The sequence below is a fragment of the Anolis sagrei genome, chromosome X (assembly GCF_037176765.1).
Source record: "Anolis sagrei isolate rAnoSag1 chromosome X, rAnoSag1.mat, whole genome shotgun sequence".
NCBI lineage: Eukaryota > Metazoa > Chordata > Lepidosauria > Squamata > Dactyloidae > Anolis > Anolis sagrei.
Window position 1 is genome coordinate 57,736,742 of NC_090034.1, and position 24,609 is coordinate 57,761,350.

Sequence of the window (24,609 nt, forward strand, 5' to 3'; positions counted from 1 at the left end):
AGCTAGCAGATGGTAATTTTGTCAGCACCAATTGTGTTTAAGTGCAGGACAAATGCAGTGCAAGTCTTTAGGCACTGCACCCAGTGTGCCGATCACCACTGGGACAACCTTGACTGGCTTGTGCCAGAGTCTTTGCAGTTCGATCTTATTTATTTATTATTTAATAATAATAATAATAATAATAATAATAATAATAATATAATTTAGGGGATAAAAGTGAAGATAAACCTATGCAAAGATGATCCTGGCAGAAATAGAAAAACGAAAAGAAAGGGAAATGTAATAGGATACCAACGGGGATATACATGTAATCCACCAAAAAGATCACAACTCGAAATACAGCACAAACGACCATTCCGCTGCCCAACAGAAGTGACTTTCCGCTCCACTTCCGCCCAAAGAAGGGTTCGGACTCAGAGCAGCGACCAATCAGGACACAAAGGAGCAGCGACCAATCAGGACACAAAGGAGCAGCGACCAATCAGGACTCAGAGCAGCAGCCAATCAGCGCTCAGGCCGGGAGGGGCAATAGACGAAGCGCGTAATTGGCTGCTGGGCTGATTTGAAGGTGGAAGTGGCGCCGGCGGAAGCGGAAGTCGTGGCTGTGGAGCCTGGAGAGTAAGATGGTAAGAGCCTACGAGGCCTATGGGCCTGAAAACTGTTGTTTGTTTGTTTGTTTGTTTGTATCCCTCTTGTTCTCTCCTCAAGGAGACTCTAAGCAGCTTAAATTCAGTGGCCATGGCTCAATGCTATGCCATTCTGGGATTTGCAGCTTGGTGAGGCATCAATAGACTGTTCAAGGCCTTGTCAAACGGCAGCCCACATGACTCCATAGCATTGAACCAAGGCAGTTAAAGTGGACCCATTCTACAGAAGAGATGCACCCCATAGGTTATCATTTACCATTGCTGGAATCATAGAATCCTAGAGTTGGAAGAGATCTGGTGGGTCATCCAGTCCAAGCCCATTCTGCCAAGAAGCAGGAAAATTGCATTCAAAGCATCCCCGACAGATGTCCATCCAGCCTCTGCTTAAAAACCTCCAAAGAAGGAGCCTCCACCACACTCTGGGGCAGATTAAGGGTTCCACTGCTAAACAGCACTCACAGTCAGGAAGTTCAACTCCACTGGCTACCGATCTGCTACCGGGCTCAATTCAAAGTGCTGGCGTTGGCCTTTAAAACCCTAAACGGTTCCAGCCCAAGCTACCTATCCGACCGCATCTCTGCCTATGAACCCACCAGGACTTTGAGATGTTCCGGGGAGGCCCTGCTCTCAATCCCGCCTGCTTCTCAAGCATGGCTGGCGGGGACGAGAGATAGGGCCTTCTCGGTGGTGGCTCCTCGGCTGTGGAACGCCCTTCCTACGGACATTAGACTAGCACCATCTCTAAATGGTATTCTGCAAAAAAGTGAAGATCTGGCTGTTTGAGCAGGCGTTTGAATAATTAGTGCAATGATTGGTTAATGAACACTGGAATGGAACAATAGATGACGAATCTGGAACATGTTTTTGATGATGAGACGATAGTGAATGGGTATTGTAGTAACTGTTTATTAATTGTGTAATGTGTTAGGTTGTTAACTGTTTTTATACTGTAGCACTGAATTTTTGCTGTTTGTATTTGTTGTGAACCGCTGTGAGTCGCCTTCGGGCTGAGAACAGCGGTATATAAGTAAGGTAAATAAATAAATATGTTCAGGTGTAATCTCCTTTCTTTCCTGTAGTTTGAACCCATTGTTTTCCATCCTAGTCTCCAGGGCAGCAGAAAACAAGCTTGCCCCCTCCACCCTATGACTTCCCCTCACATATTTATACATGTCTCCTCTCCTCTTCTGAAAACTAAACATGCCAAGCTCTGTAAGCCGCTCTTCATAGGGCTTGTTCTCCAGACCCTTGATCATTTTAGTCACCCTCCTCTGGAAACATTCCAGAGGAAGCTTTGGTCTTCTAACACTTTTGTCTTTAAAGAAGGAATCGTAAACAGGCAGCAATTGCAATGGCTGAATTACATGGACAGCGCTTTCACTGCTTCGCATGACATTCAGCAACAAATACTTTTCTTTGGTTTCAGGGTTTTGAAAATGGCAACTTTCATTAGATTGGAGGGCACGTTCAGACCCCGGGGAAATACGGTTACCTCAGATCTTAAAAGGCAGGCTTGGCCCTGTCAGGAAGGGAGTAGGGGGCTCCTTTATGGCAGGAGAAAGTGGAGGGGGGCATCTGTATACCTGGAATCATCATGGGGAGCAGATAGAGTGGAAATCATAAAATAATAGAGTGGGAAGAGACCATAGGAGGGCGACTAAAATGATCAAGGGTCTGGAGAACAAGCCCTATGAGGAGCGGCTTAAGGAGCTGGGCATGTTTAGCCTGAAGAAGAGAAGGCTGAGAGGAGATACGATAGCCATGTATAAATATGTGAGAGGAAGCCACAGGGAGGAGGGAGCAAGCTTGTTTTCTGCTTCCTTGGAGACTAGGACGCGGAACAATGGCTTCAAACTACAAGAGAGAAGATTCCATCTAAACATGAGGAAGAACTTCCAGACTTTGAGAGCCGTTCAGCAGTGGAACTCTCTGCTACGGAGTGTGGTGGAGGCTCCTTCTTTGGAAGCTTTTAAATAGGGGCTGGATGGCCATCTGTCAGGGGTGATTTGAATGCAATATTCCTGCTTCTTGGCAGGGGGTTGGACTGGATGGTCCATGAGGTTTCTTCCAACTCTTTAATTCTATGATTCTATATAGTCCATCTAGTCAAAACCCCTACCATGCAGGAAAAGCACAGTCAAAGTAAACCTGACAGATGTGCATCCAGTCTCTGTTTAAAAGTTTCCATGGAAGGAGCTTCCACCACACTTCGAGGCAGAGAGTCCTACTGTTGAACAGCTTGTACGGTCAGGAAGTTCTTCCTAATGTTCTTCTTTCTTGTAATTTGAACCCATTGTCCCAAGCCCTAGTTTCCAGGGTAGCAGAAAGGAAGCCTGCTCCCTCTTCCTTATGATATCCTTTCACGTATTTATACGTGGCTCTCATGTCACCTTTCAACCTTCTTTTCTGCAGGCTAAACAGACCCAGTCCTTGAAGACGCTCGTTAGAGGGATTATTCATGGTCTCCAGATCTTTGATAATTTTAGTTGCCCTCTTCCTCTGGACACCTTCCAGCTTAGAGTCAATATCTCTTTTAACCTGTGGTGCACAGAATTTGTCAGGTAAAGAGATTTGACCAAAACAGAAGAGAGGGGCACCATGACTTCCCTTGATCTAGATCAGTGGTTCTCAATCTGTAGGTCCCCAGATGTTTTGTCCTTCAACACCTAGAAATCATAACAGCTGGTAAACCTGCTGGGATTTCTGGGAGTTGTAGGCCAAAGCACCTGGGGACCCACAGGTTGAGAACCACTGATCTAGACACTATACTCCTTTGATGCAGCCCAAAACCCATAGGCTTTTTTAGCTGCTGCAGTTATTTATTTATTTATTTATTATGTTTATATCCAGCGCTTCTCACCCCAAGAGGGGGACTCAGAGCGGCCTTACAAAAAGGCAGCAATTTGATACCATGCATATACTTGCATACAGTAAAAATAGACATATACATTAAAACCATGACACTATTGGCTCATGTTCAATTTGTTCCCTATGAAGACTCCAAGATCTTTCTCACATGGATTGTTTTCAAGCCAAGCAGCACCCATCCTGGATCTGTCCATTTCATTTTGTCTGCCTGTGTGTCATGTCTTACATTTGTCCTTGTTGAAATTACCGTATATTCTGGCATATAAGACTACTTTTTAACCCAAGAAAATCTTCGCAAAAATCAGGAGTCGTCTTATATGTGGGAGTAGTCTTATATGCTGGGAGTTGTCTTATAGAGCGGGAGTAGTCTTATATGCCGGGAGTCGTCTTATAGAGCGGGTGCTGAAACTTCCCATCGGATTGGAGAATCTGTGGTTGCTGCATATTGTGGGGGGAGGTCAAAATGGCAATGGCCGTGTCCCTGCCGTAAGAAGCAACTGTATGAAAGCATTAAGGGTGATGCTGTACAAGTATGGTAGAAGAAAATCCATTCATCAGGATTCGTTGACTTAATGCAGCCCGATGGTGAGGTGAAGGGGCACCTCGCCGGGAAGGTGTAAGTTAAGAGGGAGCAAGCTGCAGGCGTCTGGGGTGCCCGGGGCATGGAAAAAAGAGATAGAGTGGCTCTGGGCCCAGACAAACACACCTGTCTGGCCCGCCTTGTCTGGCCATACCTCCTCCTCTGCCTCTCAGATCTCGCTCCTGAAGACTGCAGTGAAGCAGTGCAGGTATGCATGTGAGACATCTGAGAGGCAGAGAAGAAGGTACAGTAATAGGAAAATTACCACATTGAAATAAAATCTGATACTTTTTAAATGTTTATTTGGTGTGCGTTGGAAGAGGGGTAGTCTTATACGGCGAATATATCCCAAACTCTCTATTTTAACTCTAAAAGTTGGGGGTTGTCTTATACGCCCAGTCGAATTATATGCGGTAATTTTGTTAGTTTGGCCCATCAGCTCTCTCATCTGTTGAGGTCATTTTGCATCCTGATCCTGTCCTCTGGAGGATTAGCTCTCCCTCCTCATTTGGTCCCTTTGGGTTTGGTTGCTCAACCAATTACAGGTCCACCTAATAGCCTTGCCCTCCCACATTGGATTAGTTTGCTTGCCAAAAGGCCATGGGGGACTCTGTCAGAGCCCTTACTGAGATATTAGTTTTGGCCCAGCTCTCTCATCTGTCAAAATGACCTCAACAGATGAGAGAACTGATTGGCAAAACTAACACAATACATTTCAAAAGGACAAAAATAAGAGACTACACTTAGGCAGAAAAAATGAAATGCAAAGATACAGGATGGGTGATGTCTGGCTGGACAACAGAGATACATGTGAAAAAGATCTTGGAGTCTTCATGGACAACAAGTTGAACATGAGCCAAGAGTGTGATAAAGCAGCTGAAAAAACCAATGGGATTTTGGGCTGCATCAAAAGGAGAATAGTGGCTAGATCGAGGGAAGAAGTCATGGTGCCTCTCTATTCGGCTTTGTTAGACCTCTTTACCTGGAATAACACTGTGTCCAGTTCTGGGCACTGCAGTTTAAAAGAGATATTGACTCTAAGCTGGAAGGTGTCCAGAGAAAGAGGGCAACTAAAATTATCAAAGGTCTAGAGACCATGAATAATCCCCCTGAAAAGCATCTTAAAGAACTGGGTATCTTTAGCCTGCAGACGAGATGGTTGAGAGGAGACATGAGAGGAGCCATGTATAAATATGTGAAGGGGGGTGTCATAATAATAATAATAATAAACCTTTATTTATACCCCGCTAACATCTCCTGAAGGACTCGGTGCGGCTTACAAGAGGCCGAGGCCCAACACATCAAAAACAACAGCATAACAAATACAACAATAAATAAACTCATAAAACAGGCAATAAACATTAAAACAATAACAATTAACATTAGACAATAACACCATGACACATTTAAAACTAAGGCCGGGCCAATGTAATGATTAAAAATTTTAAAATGCTGGGCATGACAGGTGAAATGGCTAGGTTTTTGGAGATAGGTGCGGCGTGCAGACAATCTTAAATATCTAGTAAAGTGCATTTGGGACATGATGCTAGGAGTTTCCTATTCTGGGAAGGCACACTGGAACAACCAAGTCTTCAAGCTCTTCCTAAAGACTACCAATGTTGGGGCTTGTCTGATGTCCTTGGGGAGAGAGTTCCAGTGTCAGGGGGGCCACCTCAGAGAAGGCCCTGTCCCTCGTCCCCATCAATCATGCTTGTGACGCAGGTGGGATCGTGAGCAGGGCCTCTCCAGATGATCGGAGAGATCATGTGGGTTCATATACGGAGATGCAGTCACGCAGGTAGGCGGGTCCCAAATTGTTTAGGGCTTTGTAGGTAAGCACCTGCACCTTGAATTGGGACCGGAAAATGAATGGCAGCCAATGGAGCTCCTTAAACAGGAGGGTTGACCTCTCCCTGTAAGGAAGAGGGAGCTGGCTAGTTTTCTGCTACCCTTGAAACTAGGACTAGGAGTAATGGGTTCAAATTACAGGTAAGGAGATTCCACCTGAACATTAGGAAGAACTTCCTGACTCTAAGAAGAGCTGTTCAGCAGTGGAACTCTCTGCCTCGGAGTCTGGTGGAATCTCTTTCCTTGGAAGCTTTTAAACAAAGGCTGGATGGCCATCTGTCAGGGGTGCTTTGATTGTGCTTTTCCTGCATGGCTGGGGGTTGGACTAGATGGCCCACATGGTCTTTTCCAACTCTATGATTCTATCATTCATTCCATAAGAGCAGATTTTTGCATCTTGACTTTCAAAATCTGACTCTTGCAGCAAAGACAGCTTGTTTCCCTACCACGCCATTCATTCCATGAGAGCAGACTTTTGGATCTTGACTTCCATAATAATCTGACTCGTGTAGCGAAGACAGTTTGTTCCCCTACCGCGTCATTCATTCCATAAGAGAAGACTTTTGGATTTTGATTTTCATCATAATGACTCTTGCAGCAAAGGCAACTGGTTCCCCTACCACATCATTAACTCTACGCGAACGTGGAGTCATGGCAGTTTATTATCTCCACATTTTGATGCATCCCATCCAGAGGAGAGCTTTGTTGACTGCAAGATGTAATGTAATATCTCTTTTGGATGGGAGATATATATATATATATATATATAAATGTGGAAGTTCCCAAAAAGGTTTGTTCTTTTGACGTGGTCTCTGTTGAAACACTTCACCATTTTTTGTTTGCCCTAAATATGATAATACAGGAATTTCATTTTTTCACAGTGTTCCCAATGGCAAGGGTGTTATACAGTTCCATACCTTCTGAACAACTCTGATGCATTCTTTTTTATTCTTGTGATAAACAACTCTTACTGATGTTTACCTTATCGGTGACTTCCTCTTGTTGAATGTGTGTGTGTGTATAAGTTTCAACGTGGGAACCACAGTCAAGACTCTCCTCCTGCTGTGGCATCCAGTCCAACCTTCTTCTGCCTTCATGCAGAAAAAGCACAATCAAAGCCCCCCCCCCCCCCCCCCCCAGCAGATGGCCATCCAGCTTTTCTTGAAATGCCTCCAAAGAAGGAGCTTTTGAAACACTCCTGAGGCAGGGTTTCTGTGGCTGTAAAGGCCTGCCTGGTTTGATGTTCAAATACTCAAATGCTCTGTTTTTCCTCCCTCTTGCAGCTTCCGCTATCGCTGCTGAAGACAGCCCAGAACCACCCCATGGTGAGTGAGCGCACAGTTCTGCCACAATACCAGCAGCATTTTTCCTTTCCTGGTTGGGGTTAGGATACAGTCCACAGCAGTAAAGCCCAAGCGCTGGTTGATCACCCTTCTGTTATTTGAAAGAAGTACTATGACTGCGCTGGACTGGCAGCAGAACCAGCTAGCTTAGCCAGTGGTCAGAAATGCTGGGAGTTGTAGTACCCTCTCACAGGTTTATTCAAAGGGGATTCCTTCCCTCTCAGTTTTTTACTTGCCTTTTTTTCTCCCATTCCTCTCTTTCCTACCTGCCTTTCTTTCTCCCTTTCTTCTTTTCCTTTCCTCTTTCCTCCCTCCTTCCTTTCCCCCTTTCTTCTCTTCCATTCCTCTTTTTCCTACCTACCTTTCTTTCTTCTCTCCCTTTCCTCTCTCCCTTTCCTTTCTTTCCTACCTGCCCTTCTTTCTCCCTTTTGACTTTTCCATTCCTCTTTCCTCCCTCCTTTCTCCCTTTCTTCTTTTCTTTTCCCCTTTCTTCCCTCCTTTCTTTTTCCCTTTCTTCTCTTCCTCTCTCCTACTTGCCTTTCCTCTCTCCCTTTCCTTTCTTTCCTACCTGCCCTTCTTTCTCCCTTTCATCCTTTCCATTCCTCTTTCCTTCCTCCTTTCCCCCCTTTCTTCTCCCCTTTCCTCTTTCCTACCTGCCTTTTTCTCTTCCTTTCCTCTCTTTCGTACCTGCTTTTCTTTTTCCTTCTCTCCTCTTTTTTCTACCTGCCTCTCTTCTCTTCCTTTCTTCTCTTCCCTACCTGCTTTTCTTTCTCCCTTTCTTCTCTTCCTTTCTTCCCTTTCCAACTTGACTTTATTTCTCCTCTTCCTTTCCTTCCTCCTTGCTTTCTTCTCTCCCTTTCCTCTTTTTCCTACCTTCCTTTCTTTCCTCTCCCTTTCCTCTTTTTCCTACCTTCCTTTCTTTCTTCTCTCCCTTTCCTCTCTCCTACTTGCCTTTCATCTCTCCCTTTCCTTTCTTTCCTACCTGCCTTTCTTTCTCCCTTTCATCTTTTCCATTCCTCTTTCCTCTCTCCTTTCTTTCTCCCTTTATTCTCTTCCATTACTCTTTCCTACCTGCCTTTCTTTCTCCCTTTCTTCTCCCCTTTCCTCCCTGCCTTTTTTTCTCTTCCTTTCGTCTCTTTCGTACCTGCTTTTCTTTTTCCTTCTCTCCCTTTCCTCTCTTTATTACCTGCCTTTCTTCTCTTCCTTTCCTCTCTTTCCAACCTGATTTTATTTCTCCTCTTCCTTTCCTTTCTCCTTTCTTTCTCCCTTCTCTTTCATTCCTCTCTTTCCTGCCTACCTTTATTTCTTCTCTTGCTTTCCTCTTAGTTGCCTTTCATCTCTTCCTTTCCTTTCTTTCCTACCTGCTCTTCTCTTCCCTTTCATCTTTTCCATTCCTCTTTCCTCCCTTCTTTCTTTCCCCCTTTCCTCTTTTTCCTATCTGCCTTTCTTTCTTCTCCCCTTTCTTCTTTCCTACCTGCTTTTCTTTTTCCCTTTCTTAGAATCATAGAATCATAGAATCAAAGAGTTGGAAGAGACCTCATGGGCCATCCAGTCCAACCCCCCGCCAACAAGCAGGAATATTGCATTCAAATCACCCCTGACAGATGGCCATCCAGCCTCTGTTTAAAAGCTTCCAAAGAAGGAGCCTCCACCACACTCCGGGGCAGAGAGTTCCACTGCTGAACGGCTCTCACAGTCAGGAAGTTCTTCCTCATGTTCAGATGGAATCTCCTCTCTTGTAGTTTGAAGCCATTGTTCCGTGTCCTAGTCTCCAAGGAAGCAGAAAACAAGCTTGCTCCCTCCTCCCTGTGGCTTCCTCTCACATATTTATACATGGCTGTCATATCTCCTCTCAGCCTTCTCTTCTTCAGGCTAAACATGCCCAGTTCCCTAAGCCGCTCCTCGTAGGGCTTGTTCTCCAGACCCCTGATCATTTTAGTCGCCCTCCTCTGGACACATTCCCCCTTTCCTCCCTTTCCAACTTGCCTTTATTTCTTCTTTCCCTTTCCTTTCTGCCTTATTCTCCTTTTCTTCCCTTCCTTTCCTCTCTTTCCTACCTACCTTTTTTCCTTCTTTTTCTCCCCTCCCTTTTTCCTACATCCTTTTTTTCTTTCTCCTTTCCTCTCTCCCTTTGTTATGGGAGAGGTTTCTCTCCATTTTGCAGGGGTGGGGGGAATAAAGAGAGCAAAGGAGAGGTAAGGAGCAGGAATGAGGTGGAGAGGATCCCTCAGTTTTGGAAGGAGCAAGAAGAGGGTGTGAATGGTGGACACAGTAGTGTCAAGTCTAAAGTTTGTGGCGGGAGATAGGTCAAATCCCTTGGTGGGGTGGAACTGGCCTGCAGGCCACAATCTGAGGGCACTTGCTCTAGCGGACCCATTCCCGACTGCATGATTCGTGTCGTTCCAGCTGGTGGAGCTTAAAAATGGAGAAACGTACAATGGGCACCTGGTGAGCTGTGACAACTGGATGAACATCAACCTCCGTGAAGTCATTTGTACCTCCCGGGTAAGGAGGGGAATGAAAGGGGATGGTGGCATATGATTAGGGCTCACGTAGGAACCAAAGGAGCCGCCCTGTCCCAAGTCACTTGTTGGGTCTATGTGGTTGTCCGCTCCGGGTGGCAAAACCAGCATTGAGTTCCCAGAGGTTATCCTTTCTTATCTTCATGTGAAAGGACAAGGAGGCCTTATATGGAACCGGACCTGTCATTCCATCTCTTCCTGCACTCTGGCTGCCCACCTTTTTTTCCTGGCAATGCCTGGAGGCCTTCCAAGAACCAAGCCCACATCTATGGCAGTCATCCTCAGAGATTGTAAGGTCTGTTGGAAACTAGGCAAGTGGGGTTTATATATATCTGGATTGTCCAGGATGGGAGAACAAACTCTTGTCTGTTTGAGGCAAGTGTGAATGTTGATGGGAAGCTTCCCACCGGAGTGGAAATCATCTATCGGACAAATGGCAAGCTATTCAACCTCAGCAGACCGAAAGCCAAAACCAAGGTTACAACAACATCTGTTATAGAACTCCGGTATGCTGATGACAACGTCGTCTGTGTGCATTCAGAAGAAGATCTACAAGCCACTCTAAACACCTTTGCAGAAGCATACGAGAAGCTCGGCCTGTCATTGAACATTGAAAAAACCAAGGTGCTGTTCCAGCAGACACCAGCCAACCCCTCTCCAATGGCAGAGATACAGCTTAATGGTGTAACATTAGAAAATGTTGATCAGCCACCTCTCCACCAAAGTCAGCGTCAACACCGAAATACAACACCACCTGAGCTCTGCGAGCGCAGCATTTTTCCGAATGAAGCAGAGAGTGTTTGAGGTCTGGGACATCCGTAGGGATACCAAGGTGCTTGTTTATAGAGCTATTGTCCTCCCAACCCTGCTATATGCCTGTGAGATGTGGACTGTCTACACACGTCACATGCAACTCCTGGAACGATTCCATCAGGCGGACAAACATCAGCGTGCTGGAAGAGGCAAACGGAAAGACAGGCGGACAAACGTCAGCATGCTGGAAGAAGCAAAGACCACCCACATTGAAGTGATGGTCCTCCGCCATCAACTCCACTGGACCGGCCACGTAGTCCAGATGCCCGACCACCATCTCCCAAAGCAGTTGCTCTACTCCGAACTCAAGAACGGAAAACTGAATGTTGGTGGGCAGGAAAAGAGATTGAAAGATGGGCTCAAAGCCAACCTTAAAAACTCTGGCATAGACACTGAGAACTGGGAAGCCCTTGACTGCTCCAGCTGGAGGTCAGCTGTGACCAGCAGTGCTGCAGAATTTGAAGAGGCACGAATGGAGGGCGAAAGGGAGAAGCGTACCAAGAGGAAGGCACGTCAAGCCAACCCCAACCAAGACCACCTTCCACCTAGAAACCAATGCCCTCACTGCGGAAGAAGATGCAGAGCAAGAATAGGGCTCCACAGCCACATACGGACCCACAAGAATACTGGAAGACAATCCTCCTCGGAAAATGAGGGATCGCCTAAGTAATGTAAGCAAGTAAGAATGTTACCATTGGCCTCCTTGCTTAGCACTGAATGGCCTTGCAGATCTGGCTGCTTACTGCCTTTGTTGGGAGGTGATGAGCTGGCCCTGATTGTTTCTTACATACAACACAATAGCCCACTTGTACACGGAAAGAAAAATAAATCAATTCAGCCAATAATGTGACTGGGGAAACGTATTCTTGTCTGGAATTCCCCTGTTTTTTTAGTGTTCTTTATTTACTATTTCGATTCTAGAGTTTTTTTTAATACTGGTTGCCAGATTTTGTTCATTTTCATGGTTTCCTCCTTTCAGTTGAAATTGTCCGCATGCTTGTGGATTTCAATGGCTTCTCTGTGTAGTCTGACATGGTAGTGTTCTAAAATACTTGGCTGTATCCAGGTTGGTTCATCAGGTGCTCTGCTATGGTTGACTTCTCTGGTTGTATTAGGCTGCAGTGCCGTTCATGGTCCTTGATTTGTGTTTGAGGAGGTGGGCTTTGCAGATTCTGCAAGGCCATTCAATGCTAATCAAGATGGCCAATTGCAACATTCACACTTGCCTCCAACAGACAAGAGTTCTTTCTCCCACCCTGGACATCTATTTATTTATTTGCAGTATTTATATTCCACCCTTCTCACCCCGAAGGGGACTCGGAGCAGATTACATGGCAAACATTCAATGCCATAGACACACAACATATATAAACAGACACACAGAGGCTATTTAACATTCCAGCTTTTTCTTGAGGGTATTCTGGCCACCAGGGGAACTGTCGCTTCACCGTCCATTTGTGACACTGATGAAATACTTCCTCATTCTTTGCATGCTTGCTGGAGATTTTTATAGCCTCGTAAATTAGCCTCCCCGCATAAGCGGTACCTAAATTTCCTACTTGACAGATGCAACCGGGATTGTGGTGCAGCCGGCTGAGTGTCATCTGCATTAAGATCACTCTGATCAAAAGGTCATGAGTTCGAAGCCAGCCCGGGTTGGAGTGGGTTTCCAACCAGTTGTGTGTAGCCTGTTGTCGACCTTTGCAACCTGAAAGACAGTTGCATCTGTCAAGTAGGAAAATAAGGTACCACCTTAAAAGTGTGGGGAGGCTAAATTAACTGATTTATGAGGCCATAAAGAAGACTCCAGCAAAGCATTCCAGTGGGGAAGCATGCGGGGAATGCGGAAGTGCTCCATCAGCGTCGCAGATGGACGATGAAAGCGACAGCTCCCCAGCGGCCAGAAAAAGTTAAAAATAGCCTCTGTCTATGTCTGTATATGTTTGTATGTCAAAAACTGGCATTGAATGTTTGCCATATATGTGTACACTGTAATCCGCCCCGAGTCTCCTGCGGGGTGAGAAGGGCAGAATATAAAAGCTGTAAATAAATAAATAAAATAAACTGTCTTTTGGGCTGCAAAGGTCGACATTCCACAGATACAGAAACCCCACTTGCCAAGTTTCCAACAGACCTCACAACCTCTCAGGATGCCTGCCAGAGATGCAGGCGGAACATCAGGAGAGAATGCTTCTGGCCAGACAGCCCAGAAAACTCACAGCAACCTACTTGCATTTTGATTGGTGAACCTTGAAGATTGCTGCTTGTTGTTGTTTCTCATATTATCACAATTTATGAAAAAATTAAATTTAAAGAGGGCATTGGTTCAGGGTATTGAAATACCTGGTTTTCTTTTGAAGACAGTTGGACGAAGTAACGGTAAGAATCAAACATGGGTGTGTGGAAAGCTGCACCTCTGCCTCTCCAAAGGAATAATTAAAAAATCCTCAAGTGGCGCTATTTTGGAAAGTGATGGCATTTATAGATTGGTGGGCCACATCTGTTTGAATGCTAGGAAGCAAAGGAATGTCTTGATATGAACCAAAAAAAACTATGCTGTATGATCCTCTTGCTGCATCCTATATAAGAAAGGGAAAGGTTTCCCCCTGACATTAAGTCTAGTTGTGTCCGACTCTGGGGGTTGGTGCTCATCTCCATTTCCAAGCCAAAGAGCCGGCGTTGTCCATAGACGCCTATAGGTCATGTGGCCAGCATGACTGCATGGAGTGCCATTATCTTCCCGCCGGAGTGGAACCTATTGATTTACTCACACTAGCATGTTTTCGAACTGTTGGGTTGGCAGAAGCTGAGGCTAACAACAGGAGCTCACCCCATCCCGCAGAATCAAACCATCAAGCTTCCGGTCAGCAATTTCTGCAGCTTAGCAGTCTAACCCACTGTGGCCCCATTCCTATGTAATACATACATTTATATTTTTGGGAACAATTTCCTTGGAAGTTGTTTCAAAGCTCTGTCCTCAGGGTTTTGGGCCCCTCAAACTTACCTCCTCCACCTCCAAGGATGCATCAGAGCCCCTCCATAACATCTTTTCTCCTTATTATTTATTTATTTACTGCATTTCCATGCTGCTTTTCTCACTCCTGAGGGGACTCAAAGCAGTTTCCAACATAATACTGGCAAAATGCAATGCCGTACATACATGTGAAAGCCAAAAACATAATTTCTAGATGATAACATATACTATAAATTAAGAACTTTGACCATATGACACATATCGGGATAAAGCAACATATACTGTACCTCCAGCAAAGGGTCACCGCCTTGCTGTGGTGCTGGAGCTTGAGCACCTCAATGATGTCATGAGCGAAACCGTGAAGGGCCACCCAAGACGGGACGGTCGTGGCAGAGAGGTCAGACCAAGCGTGATCCCTGGGGAAGGCAACGGCAAACCACCCCAGTATCCTTGCCAAGAAAACTAAATGGACCAGTACAACCAGAGATATGTCGGTATGCCATTGGAAGATGGGACTCCCAGGTCGGAAGATGGCCAAAATGCTACTGGGGAGGAGCAGAGGATAAGTTCAACTAGCCCCAGATGTGATGACGCAGCTAGCTCAAAGCCGAAAGGAAGGCTAGCGGCCGACGGTACTGGAGGTGAACGACGAATCCGATGCTCTAAAGATCAACACACCATAGGAACCTGGAATGTAAGATCTATGAGCCAGGGCAAATTGGATGTTGTTATTGGTGAGATGTCAAGACTAAAGATAGACATTCTGGGGGTCAGCGAACTGAAATGGACTGGAATGGGCCACTTCACATCAGATGACCACCAGATCTACTACTGTGGACAAGAGGAACATAGAAGAAATGGAGTAGCCTTCATAATTAATAAGAAATTCGCTAAAGCAGTGCTTGGATACAACCCAAAAAATGACAGAATGATCTCAATTCGAGTGCAAGGAAAGCCTTTCAACATTACAGTGATCCAAATATACGCCCCAACCACAGCTGCTGAAGAAACAGAAGTAGATCAGTTCTATGAGGATCTGCAGGACCTACTGGATAATACACCAAAAAGAGACATTATTTTCATTACAGGAGACTGGAATGCCAAGGTGGGAAGTCAAATGACAACTGGGATCACAGGCAAGCATGGTCTGGGAGAACAAAATGAAGCGGGACGCAGGCTGATAGAATTTTGCCAGGAAAACTCGCTGTGTATAACAAACACTCTCTTCCAACAACCTAAAAGACGGCTTTATACATGGACTTCACCAGATGGTCAGCACCGAAATCAGATTGACTACATCCTTTGCAGCCAAAGGTGGCGGACATCCATCCAGTCGGTGAAAACAAGACCTGGGGCTGACTGTAGCTCAGATCACGAACTTCTTATTGCTCAATTTAGAATAAAACTAAAGAAATCAGGGAAAATACACAGACCAGTTAGATATGATCTCACTAACATTCCTAGCGAATATACAGTGGAAGTGAAGAACAGATTTGAAGGGCTAGATTTAGTAAACAGAGCCCCAGAAGAACTATGGACAGAAGTCCGCGACATTGTTCAGGAGGCGGCAACAAAGTACGTCCCAAAGAAAAAGAAAACCAAGAAGGCAAAATGGTTGTCTGCTGAGACACTGGAAGTAGCCCAAGAAAGGAGGAAAGCAAAAGGAAACAGGGATAAGGGGAGATATGCCCAGTTAAATGCGCAATTCCAGAGGTTAGCCAGAAGAGACAAGGAACTATTTTTAAACAAGCAATGCATGGAAGTGGAAGAAGACAACAGAATAGGAAGGACAAGAGACCTCTTCCAGAAAATTAGAAACATTGGAGGTAAATTTCAGGCAAAAATTGGTATGATAAGAAACAAAGATGGCAGGGACCTAACAGAAGCTGAAGAGATCAAGAGAAGGTGGCGAGATTATACAGAAGATCTGTATAGGAAGGATAACAATATCGAGGATAGCTTTGACGGTGTGGTGAATGAATTAGAACCAGACATCCTGAGGAGTGAGGTTGAATGGGCCTTAAGAAGCACTGCTAACAACAAGGCAGCAGGAGACGACGAGATCCCAGCTGAACTGTTTAAAATCTTAAAAGATGATGCTGTCAAGGTGATGCATGCCATTTGCCAGCAAATATGGAAAACACAAGAATGGCCATCAGACTGGAAAAAATCAACTTACATCCCCATACCAAAAAAGGGAAATGCGAAAGACTGCTCCAACTTCCGTACAGTGGCCCTTATTTCTCATGCCAGTAAGGTAATGCTCAAGATCCTGCAAGGAAGACTCCAGCAATACATGGAGCGAGAGTTGCCAGATGTTCAAGCTGGGTTTAGAAAAGGCAGAGGAACGAGAGACCAGATTGCCAATATCCGCTGGATAATGGAGAAAGGCAGGGAGTTTCAGAAAAACATCTACTTCTGCTTCATTGACTATTCTAAAGCTTTTGACTGTGTGGATCATAATAAATTGTGGCAAGTTCTTGGTGGGATGGGCATACCAAGCCACCTTGTCTCTCTCCTGAGGAATCTGTACAAGGACCAAGTCGCAACAGTAAGGACTGACCACGGAACAACAGACTGGTTCAAGATTGGGAAAGGCGTACGGCAAGGCTGCATCCTCTCACCCAACCTTTTTAACTTGTATGCAGAACACATCATGCGATGTGCGGGGCTTGAAGAATGCAAAGCTGGGGTGAAAATTGCTGGAAGAAACATTAACAACCTCAGATATGCAGATGACACCACTCTGATGGCCGAAAGCGAGGAGGAGCTGAGGAGCCTTCTAATCAAGGTGAAAGAAGAAAGCGCAAAAGCCGGGTTGCAGCTGAACGTCAAAAAAACCAAGATTATGGCAACAAGAATGATTGACAACTGGAAAATAGAGGGAGAAAATGTGGAGGCCGTGACAGACTTTGTATTTCTAGGCACAAAGATTACTGCAGATGCAGACTGTGGCCAGGAAATCAGAAGACGCTTACTGCTTGGGAGGAGAGCAATGTCCAATCTCGATAAAATAGTAAAGAGTAGAGACATCAGACTGGCAACAAAGATCCGCCTAGTCCATGCCATGGTATTCCCTGTAGTAACCTACGGATGTGAGAGCTGGACCATAGGAAAGGCTGAGCGAAGGAAGATCGATGCTTTTGAGCTGTGGTGCTGGAGGAAAGTGCTGAGAGTGCCTTGGACTGCGAGAAGATCCAACCAGTCCATCCTCCAGGAAATAAAGCCCGGCTGCTCACTGGAAGGAAGGATACTAGAGACAAAGTTGAAGTACTTTGGCCACATCATGAGGAGACAGCAAAGCCTAGAGAAGACAATTATGCTGGGGAAAGTGGAAGGCAAAAGGAAGAGGGGCCGACCTAGGGCAAGATGGATGGATGGCATCCTTGAAGTGACTGGACTGACCTTGAAGGAGCTGGGGGTGGTGACGGCCGACAGGGAGCTCTGGCGTGGGCTGGTCCACGAGGTCACGAAGAGTCGGAGACGACTGAACGAATGAACAACAACACTGTATATACTCGAGTATAAGCCTAGTTTTTCAGACTTTTTTGGGGGCTGAAAAAGTCCCTCTTGGCTTATGCTCGAGTCAAGGTTATTTATTATTTTACTCTGTTATAAATACATAATAAATGTATTATTATTATTACATGTATTATTTTACTTTATTATTGTTGTTATTATTACATTTATTATTTTACTCTATTTATTGTTATTATTACATTTATTACTATACTCTCTATTATTATTATTGGAAGGATACGTAAGCACATTTACACTGAAGAAGGTCAGAATGGTTTAATCAGAGTTGAACAGTCTTATCTTAAATTACAGTTTTATGTAAATATTCAAAAACATTTAACCTTCTGATGCCTCAATTAATGTAATTTTATTGGTATCTATTTTTATTTTGAAGTTTACCAGTATGTTGCATTTTCCACCCTCGGCTTATTATTAATTTTATTTATTATTATTATTAACTTTATTTGTACCCCGCTAACATCTCCCGAAGGACTCTGTGTGACTTACGAAGGCCAAGGCCTTCAATAAAACAACAGCATAACAAATACAACATAAAACTCATAAAGCAACCAATAAACATAAAGCAATAACAGTAAAACATTAAAACAATACATCATGACACATTTAAAACTAAGGGCCGGGCCAATGTAATGAATAAAATTAAAAGTTCTGGACATGACAGGTGAAATGTAAGGATTTTAGGGTAGGTGTGATGTGCAGGCAGTCTTAAATCTCTAATAAAGTGCGTTTGGGACATGATGCTGGGAGTTTCCTATTCTGGAAAGGCACACTGGAACAGCCAGGTCTTCAAGCTCTTCCTAAAGACTGCCAATGTTGGGCTTGTCTGATGTCCTTGGGGAGAGAGTTCCAGAGTCGGGGGGGCTACCACAGAGAAGGCCCTGTCCCTCGTCCCCACCAAACGTGCTTGCGACGCAGGTGGGATCGTGAGCAGGGCCTCTCCAGATGAACGGAGGGATCGTGTGGGTTCATATACGGAGATGCGGTCACGCAGGTAGGCGAGTCCCAAACCATTTAGGGCTTTGTAGGTGAGCACCTGCACCTTGAATTGGGACCGGAAAATGAACGGCAGCCAGTGGAGCTCCTTAAACAGGAGGGTTGACCTCTCTCTGTAAGGAGCACCAGTTAACAACCTGGCCACCGCCCGTTGGACCAGTTGAAATTTCCGAGCGGTTTTCAAGGGCAGCCCCACGTAGAGTGCATTACAGTAGTCCAATCTGGAGGTGACTAAGGCATGGACCACCCTGGCCAGATTCAGCAGTGAAAGGAGGCATTGCTGAAAGGAGGGTTCTGAAAAGAGGCATTGCTGGGGAACTGGATGCCATGGAGCTAATTTTCTCCTCTGGGATTCTGGAGGTTGTCCTCCAGACAAGTCCTTTTGCCCAAATGCTCTGGCCTTGGCTTCCCTTGCTATGCGCCTGCTGTCCGCTAGGTGGGAGTGCCACCTCTGTCCTGGTTCACCTTTTCAGAGGACTGAAAAGACATCTTGTTTTCCATCTTGGTTGTTGGGTGGGGCGAAGAGAAGAGAGCAGTGCACTTCCAAGTTGTGGCAATTGTAGAACGCAGGTCTCCTTAAAATGCATGGTTTTAAATCCACATTTTTCTCAAGAGAGAAGAAAACATCTTCTGGCACGAACATGCTCAATTTGTGTTATTCCATGCTCTGTTGCTCCAGTTGGCCGAAGGAAGAGATGGCTCTTGTTCTGCACCCTTACTGTATCCATTCTGTTGAACCACTCCTTTCCCCCACTCACTGTGATCTTGATTTCATGTATGTTGTACGAGGGATATCTGGAAAGTGAGGTAACAAGATTTTTTTCAAATACAAAGAATGAATATATTTTAATGAAACTTCCATGGAGTACAGGGTGAGGCAGCATAACTTCCTTTTTTGAAAACTTAATAAAAGCCATTGTATGAATCAGATTTTTTTTATAATGTAGGCACATACCTAAAGATTTGTTTTACGTAGTTTTGAAGATCAAATTATTTTATTTATTTATTTACAGCATTTATATTCCGCCCTTCTCACCCCGTAGGGGACTCAGGGCGGATTACAGTGTACACATATATGGCAAACATTCAGTGCCAATTTTGACATACAACGTATACAGACATAGACAGAGGCTATTTAACTTTTTCTGGCCGCCAAGGGAGCTGTCACTTTCATCGTCCATCTGTAACACTTGATGAAGTACTTCCGCATTCCCCGCATGCTTTTGCTGGAGTCTTTTTTATGGCCTCATAAATTATTTAATTCAGCCTCCCCACACAAGGTGGTACCTAATTTTCCTACTTGACAGATGCAACTGTCTTTCGGGTTGCAAAGGTCGACAACAGGCTACACAATTGGTTGGAAGCCCACTCCAACCCAGGCTGGCTTTGAACTCATGACCTTTTGGTCAGAGTGATCTTAATGCAGCTGACACTCAGCCAGCTGCGCCACAATCCCGGTGCTGTCCTCCATTCTCCATATACTGAGTAAACCGATTTCTGGCGTTTGTCATGACTCTTGCCAGCATAGCAGGCGTTCTGTTGGCAATTTCTTCCTGGATGTTGGTCTTCAAATCTTGTAGGGTCCTTGGACAGTTCACATAAACATATGATTTCAAAAAAACCCATAGAAAAAAATCACAAGGGGCCAAATCTGGAGAGCCACTCCAAATCCGCTCAAAAAGTAGGCCTCAATGGCAAAAGCACGCTCCTCACTGTTCCAACGCATGATGGTGACTGAACTGTGTCAGGACAAAACTTTATACTCCTGCCTCTCGAACGAGACCACTAGCACTCCACTACATCTTCAACCGACTGAATGGCGCCCATTTTAAAAAAGGAAGTTATGCTGCCTCACCCTGTATTACATTATTTTTCCACATAATCACCATTCAGGTCAATAGATTTTGTCATCTGTGGGATGCGTTTTTGATGCCTGGGTTATAGAAGTTTCCCTCCGCCTTTTAGAGCCAATTTGTCACTTTGATTTTCACCTCGTTGTCGGAAAAGTATTTTTCATCCAGGTGTTCCTTCAATTGAGTGAACAGATGATAGTCACTGGGTGTCAGATCGGGCTGTGAGAGGGGTGGCTTAAAACATCCCAACCAAAGGAAGTCAACAACTCTGGTGTTGCATGAGTGGTGTGTGGACGTGCACTGTCATGAAGGAGACAGACTCCTGCCGTCAGCATCCCACCATGTTTGTTTTGGATGGCTCTGTGAAGTTTCTTCATGGTCTCACAATATATTCCGTACCCATTTTGTCACATGCTGTCTTGACATTACTGAAATGATTTTGCCATGATTCGCAGCAGGGTTCAGACCCTTAGCGTTTAGGTAGCGTATTACAGCACTAACTTCACACTTGGAGGGAAATGGAATGAGCACGCTCATCTCTAACCTTCACCACAATGCCAGTCGATGAGCTACTGATGACTGGCACTGCTCATTCGCTTCCACTGGTTTCCTGCTACACGGCAGAGACCAACTTCCCCTGAGAAAATTCCCCGCAAGAGCTTTGTCACCTTACTTTCCAGATAACCCTCATACATTTTGAGGACGCCAAAGTGTATGAGCCGCTTTCCTTTATGCCGTTGTCCCCTATGGATTGGTTCCTGTCCATCCGTGCCATTGTCCTCTCTCTCTCCCTGTTTGTTCCACTTCAGGACGGAGACAAGTTCTGGCGGATGCCGGAGTGCTACATCCGGGGCAGCACCATCAAGTACCTGCGCATCCCGGATGAAATCATCGACATGGTGAAGGAGGAGGTGGTCTCTAAGGGCCGAGGCCGAGGTGGGATGCAGCAGCAGAAGCAGCAGAAGGGGCGCGGACTGGGCGGCACCGGACGTGGTAAGAACTGGTGCAGAGCCGGGTCTGGAAGGGAGCGCCGGGGTTTGGACACAGACACATGTGGGCACTCAACAAGTATTGCCCTGGACAGTGGTTCTGTTGGTTTGTTTTGAAGTTGAATTTGTTTGTAAGTCAGAACATGGGTATTTTTGAAGTGGAAATTCAGCCAAACATATATATGTATTTGGTTACAGTTAAACTTCAAAATACACACACACATACACATATATCTATCTATACATCTGTCTATACACATAATAATACACATAATAAAAATGAAAATATGGATGTATGTATGTGCCTGGGGTAACCACTTTCACACACAGGCTTCCGCTTCCACACAGCTTTAACCCACAGTGCTGAGGAGACACCAATGGCCCTCCCTCCAATGACATTTCAGGTTATAGTGAATGCCATGAACATGTAGCCTAGTCTTTCTCAGCTTGGGGGTCGGGACCCTGGGGGGGGGGGTTGCGAGGGGGTGTCAAAGGGGTTGCCAAAGACCATCAGAAAACACCAAACTTTTTCTGGTAGTCATGGGAGTTCTGTGCGCCAAGTTTGTAGATAGTTTGTAGATAGAGTAACTATCAATCCCAGCAAGTAAAACTTCCAAATGACAAAATCCACCCCACCCCCCGGAACCCCACCAGTATTCAAATTTGGGTGTATTGGCTATTTGTGCCAAATTTGATTCAGTGAACTACAACTCCAGAACTCAAGGTCAGTACCCACCAAACCCTGTCAGTCATGGGAATTCTGTGTGCCAAGTTTGGTTCAGTTCCATCTTTGGTGGAGTTTAGAATGCTCTTTGATTGTAGGTTCACCAACTACAACTCCCAAATGGCAAAATCAATAGCCCCCCCCCCTTCCACAATCCCACCAGTATTCAAATTTGGGTATTTGAGCCAAATTGAGTCCAGTGAATGATAATGCATCCTGCATATCAGATTTTTACATTACGATTCATAACAGGAGGGAAAATTACAGTTATGAAGTAGCAACGAAAATAATTTTATAGTTGGGGGTCACCACAACATGAGGAACTGTATTAAGGGGTCGAGGCATTAGGAAGTTTGAGAAACACTGCTCTAGTTGCATTATTGGTGGGGTTCAGTGTGATCTCTAGCTGCAGGATAAACTACAGCTCCTGCTATGGTGAGCCAGTCCCCTCAAATCCCTCCAGTAGGTTCAGTTGGTCATAGGGGTTCTGTGTGCCAAGTATGGTCCAGATCTGTCATCGATGGAGGTCACAGTGTCTCTGGATGTAAGTGAACTACAACTCCCAGAAATTAAGGTAATTCCCTCCCCATCCCCCAAAGCCCTCCTGTATTTTTTGTTCATTCCGTGTGCCAAGTTAGGTCCAGGGCCATCATTGGTGGGGTCCACAGTACTCTTTGATTGAAGGTGAACTATAAATCCCAGTACCCACAATGGCTATAAATCAGGGTGAATTCCCTCCAAACCTATCCAGTGTTTTTCTTTGGTCTTGGGGATTCCGGTCCAGGTACATTGTCAGTCGGGGTCACAGTGCTCTGTCTTCATGCAGGGTGAACTACAACTTCCACCATGTGGAATCAATCCTCCGAATTCCTCCAGCATGTTCAGTTGTTGATTAGTTCTGGGGTGATTTGAATGCAATATTCCTGCTTCTTGGCAGGGGGTTGGACTGGATGGCCCATGAGGTCTCTTCCAACTCTATGATTCTATGATTCTATGATTCTATGCTCTGTTTGTTGTGCAGACAGTTGAAAAGAGTAAGAAAGGGTTAAGGGAGAGGCAGTGGGCGGGATTATGTAAATTCTACACCAATGGAGAGAGTAAGAAATACTGGGATGTCTTTAGTGGAGGAAACACGTAAAATCTAGGAGGAAGTTGTCCCCGAATGAAAGCATTCCTTGAATGGTGGGCAGCGTGGCGTTTGGGGAGGACATTGGCATGGGTTGGGCTACATCGTTGTTTCTCAACCTTCCTAATGAAACCCCCTCGCAACCCCCCCAGGGGTCCTGACCCCCAGGTTGAGAAACACTGACTAAACAATGTCCCTGTTGTTTGTAAGTCAGAGACTGCTCGTCATTCTATTTATATCCCTACTGTCCTCCATTGAGCTCAGGGTGAAAATGGTCCCCCTCCTCTGCCCCTGACCAACTCTGGCCATGGGTTCCTGTCCTTTCAATCGTCGTCACTGGCTCTCCGCTTGGACCACCTTCTCATAAAGGTGCCTTTTCTTCCCTCAGGTGTGTTCGGAGGCCGTGGCCGAGGTGGGGTGCCTGGGAGTGGCCGTGGGCAGCAAGAGAAGAAGCCAGGAAGACAGGCCGCAAAGCCCTGAGAGGCTCATGGCTGCCGGGGAAGGGGCCCGGGGTCCGACAGCAATCCCACTGGCAAAGGCTGGTCAGCCGTCTGCCTTGGTTCCACAAGATGGACTTTAGGTTGTGCTCTTTTCTTTTTGATGTTTTCTCTTTTTTTTAAAGAAATACAAAACCAGTGTTTGGACAAAATTCTCCTGAGTTTCAAAGAGTTCCTGATATGACGGGATTGTTTTGGTTCTCGTTCGTCCTCTTCTGGCATTCCCTGGGAGAGAAGTTCAATCCTTGCAATATTCCCAAAACTTGGGATTGATGAGAACGGAGTGTTGTGTTGGCTTCGGGACAAATCTGGGTTCCGACCACCGACAGGCAGCATTTGCTCTTGCTTCTTCAACTGCTGCTTTGTGGAGAAATAAGCCTCTGCTGGGGAGAAAAGAGCTCTTTGAATCCTTACAGCCATAGGACCTTGTTTTCTACCTGGGATTCTCCCCTAAAATGTACCCTTTCCCCTGTCACTCTGAAATAAAAGAGGTTGAAATAGCAATGTTGTCTTGTATTTTTTAAAGCAAGATCTAAACGCAACTGAAACTGTTCCAAAGTGGATTCTTAATACAACGGAAACCCTTACAAAGTGGGATTCTAAATGCAAATGAAATGGTTCCAATTTCCTTCCTTCCTATCTACCCTCCCACCCTCCTTATTTCCTTCTCTCCCTCATTTCTTCCTTATTTCCTCCTTCCTTCCCTCCCTCCTTCCTTATTTCCCCCTTCCTTCCTTCTCTCTTCCCTTCCCTCCTTTCTTCCTTATTTCCTAACTTTGCTCCCTCCATCCTTATTTATTTATTTACATTACTTCTATCCCTCCCATATCAGCCCAAAGGCATACACAGTCGCACAATTCGATGCCATTAAGTACATACATTGATAAGCAAAAAAGAAACATTATAGTGCATTTAAACATAAAGACAGTGCATAATAACAATTAAAAAGAACTATGTCCACTCGTTCAAATCTTCATCCATTCCATTGTCTTAGGCCGTTCCTGGGTCATTTTCCGATTCAAGTTTCTCTATTTCTTCCGAGGTTCCAAATGCCTGCTCAAAGAGCCAAGTTTTTACTCTTTTCCGAAAGATCAGGAGGGAGGGGGCTGATCTAATATCTCTAGGCAGGGAGTTCCTTTCCCCCTTACTTCCCTCCTTCCTTATTTCTTTCCTTCCTTATTTCCACTTCCCTCCCTTCTTTATTCCCTTCCCCTCCTTCGTTATTTCCTCCTCCATTCCTTCCCTCCCTCCCTCCTTTGCTTCCTCCATCCTTATTTCCCACTTCCTTCCCT

The 24,609-nt window shown here is 45.3% G+C and overlaps 1 protein-coding gene across 1 annotated transcript; it reads left to right on the forward strand.

Annotated features, from left to right (window-relative positions):
* Positions 1 to 538: 538 nt before the first annotated feature.
* Positions 539 to 23,821, forward strand: LSM4 (LSM4 homolog, U6 small nuclear RNA and mRNA degradation associated). Its single transcript, XM_060784894.2, has 5 exons — positions 539 to 626; positions 7,227 to 7,268; positions 9,693 to 9,791; positions 20,791 to 20,974; positions 23,209 to 23,821. Exons 1-5 carry the CDS (start codon positions 624 to 626, stop codon positions 23,298 to 23,300), a joined length of 420 nt encoding a protein of 139 aa, XP_060640877.1. The 5' UTR covers positions 539 to 623; the 3' UTR covers positions 23,301 to 23,821.
* The last annotated feature ends 788 nt before the right edge of the window (positions 23,822 to 24,609 follow it).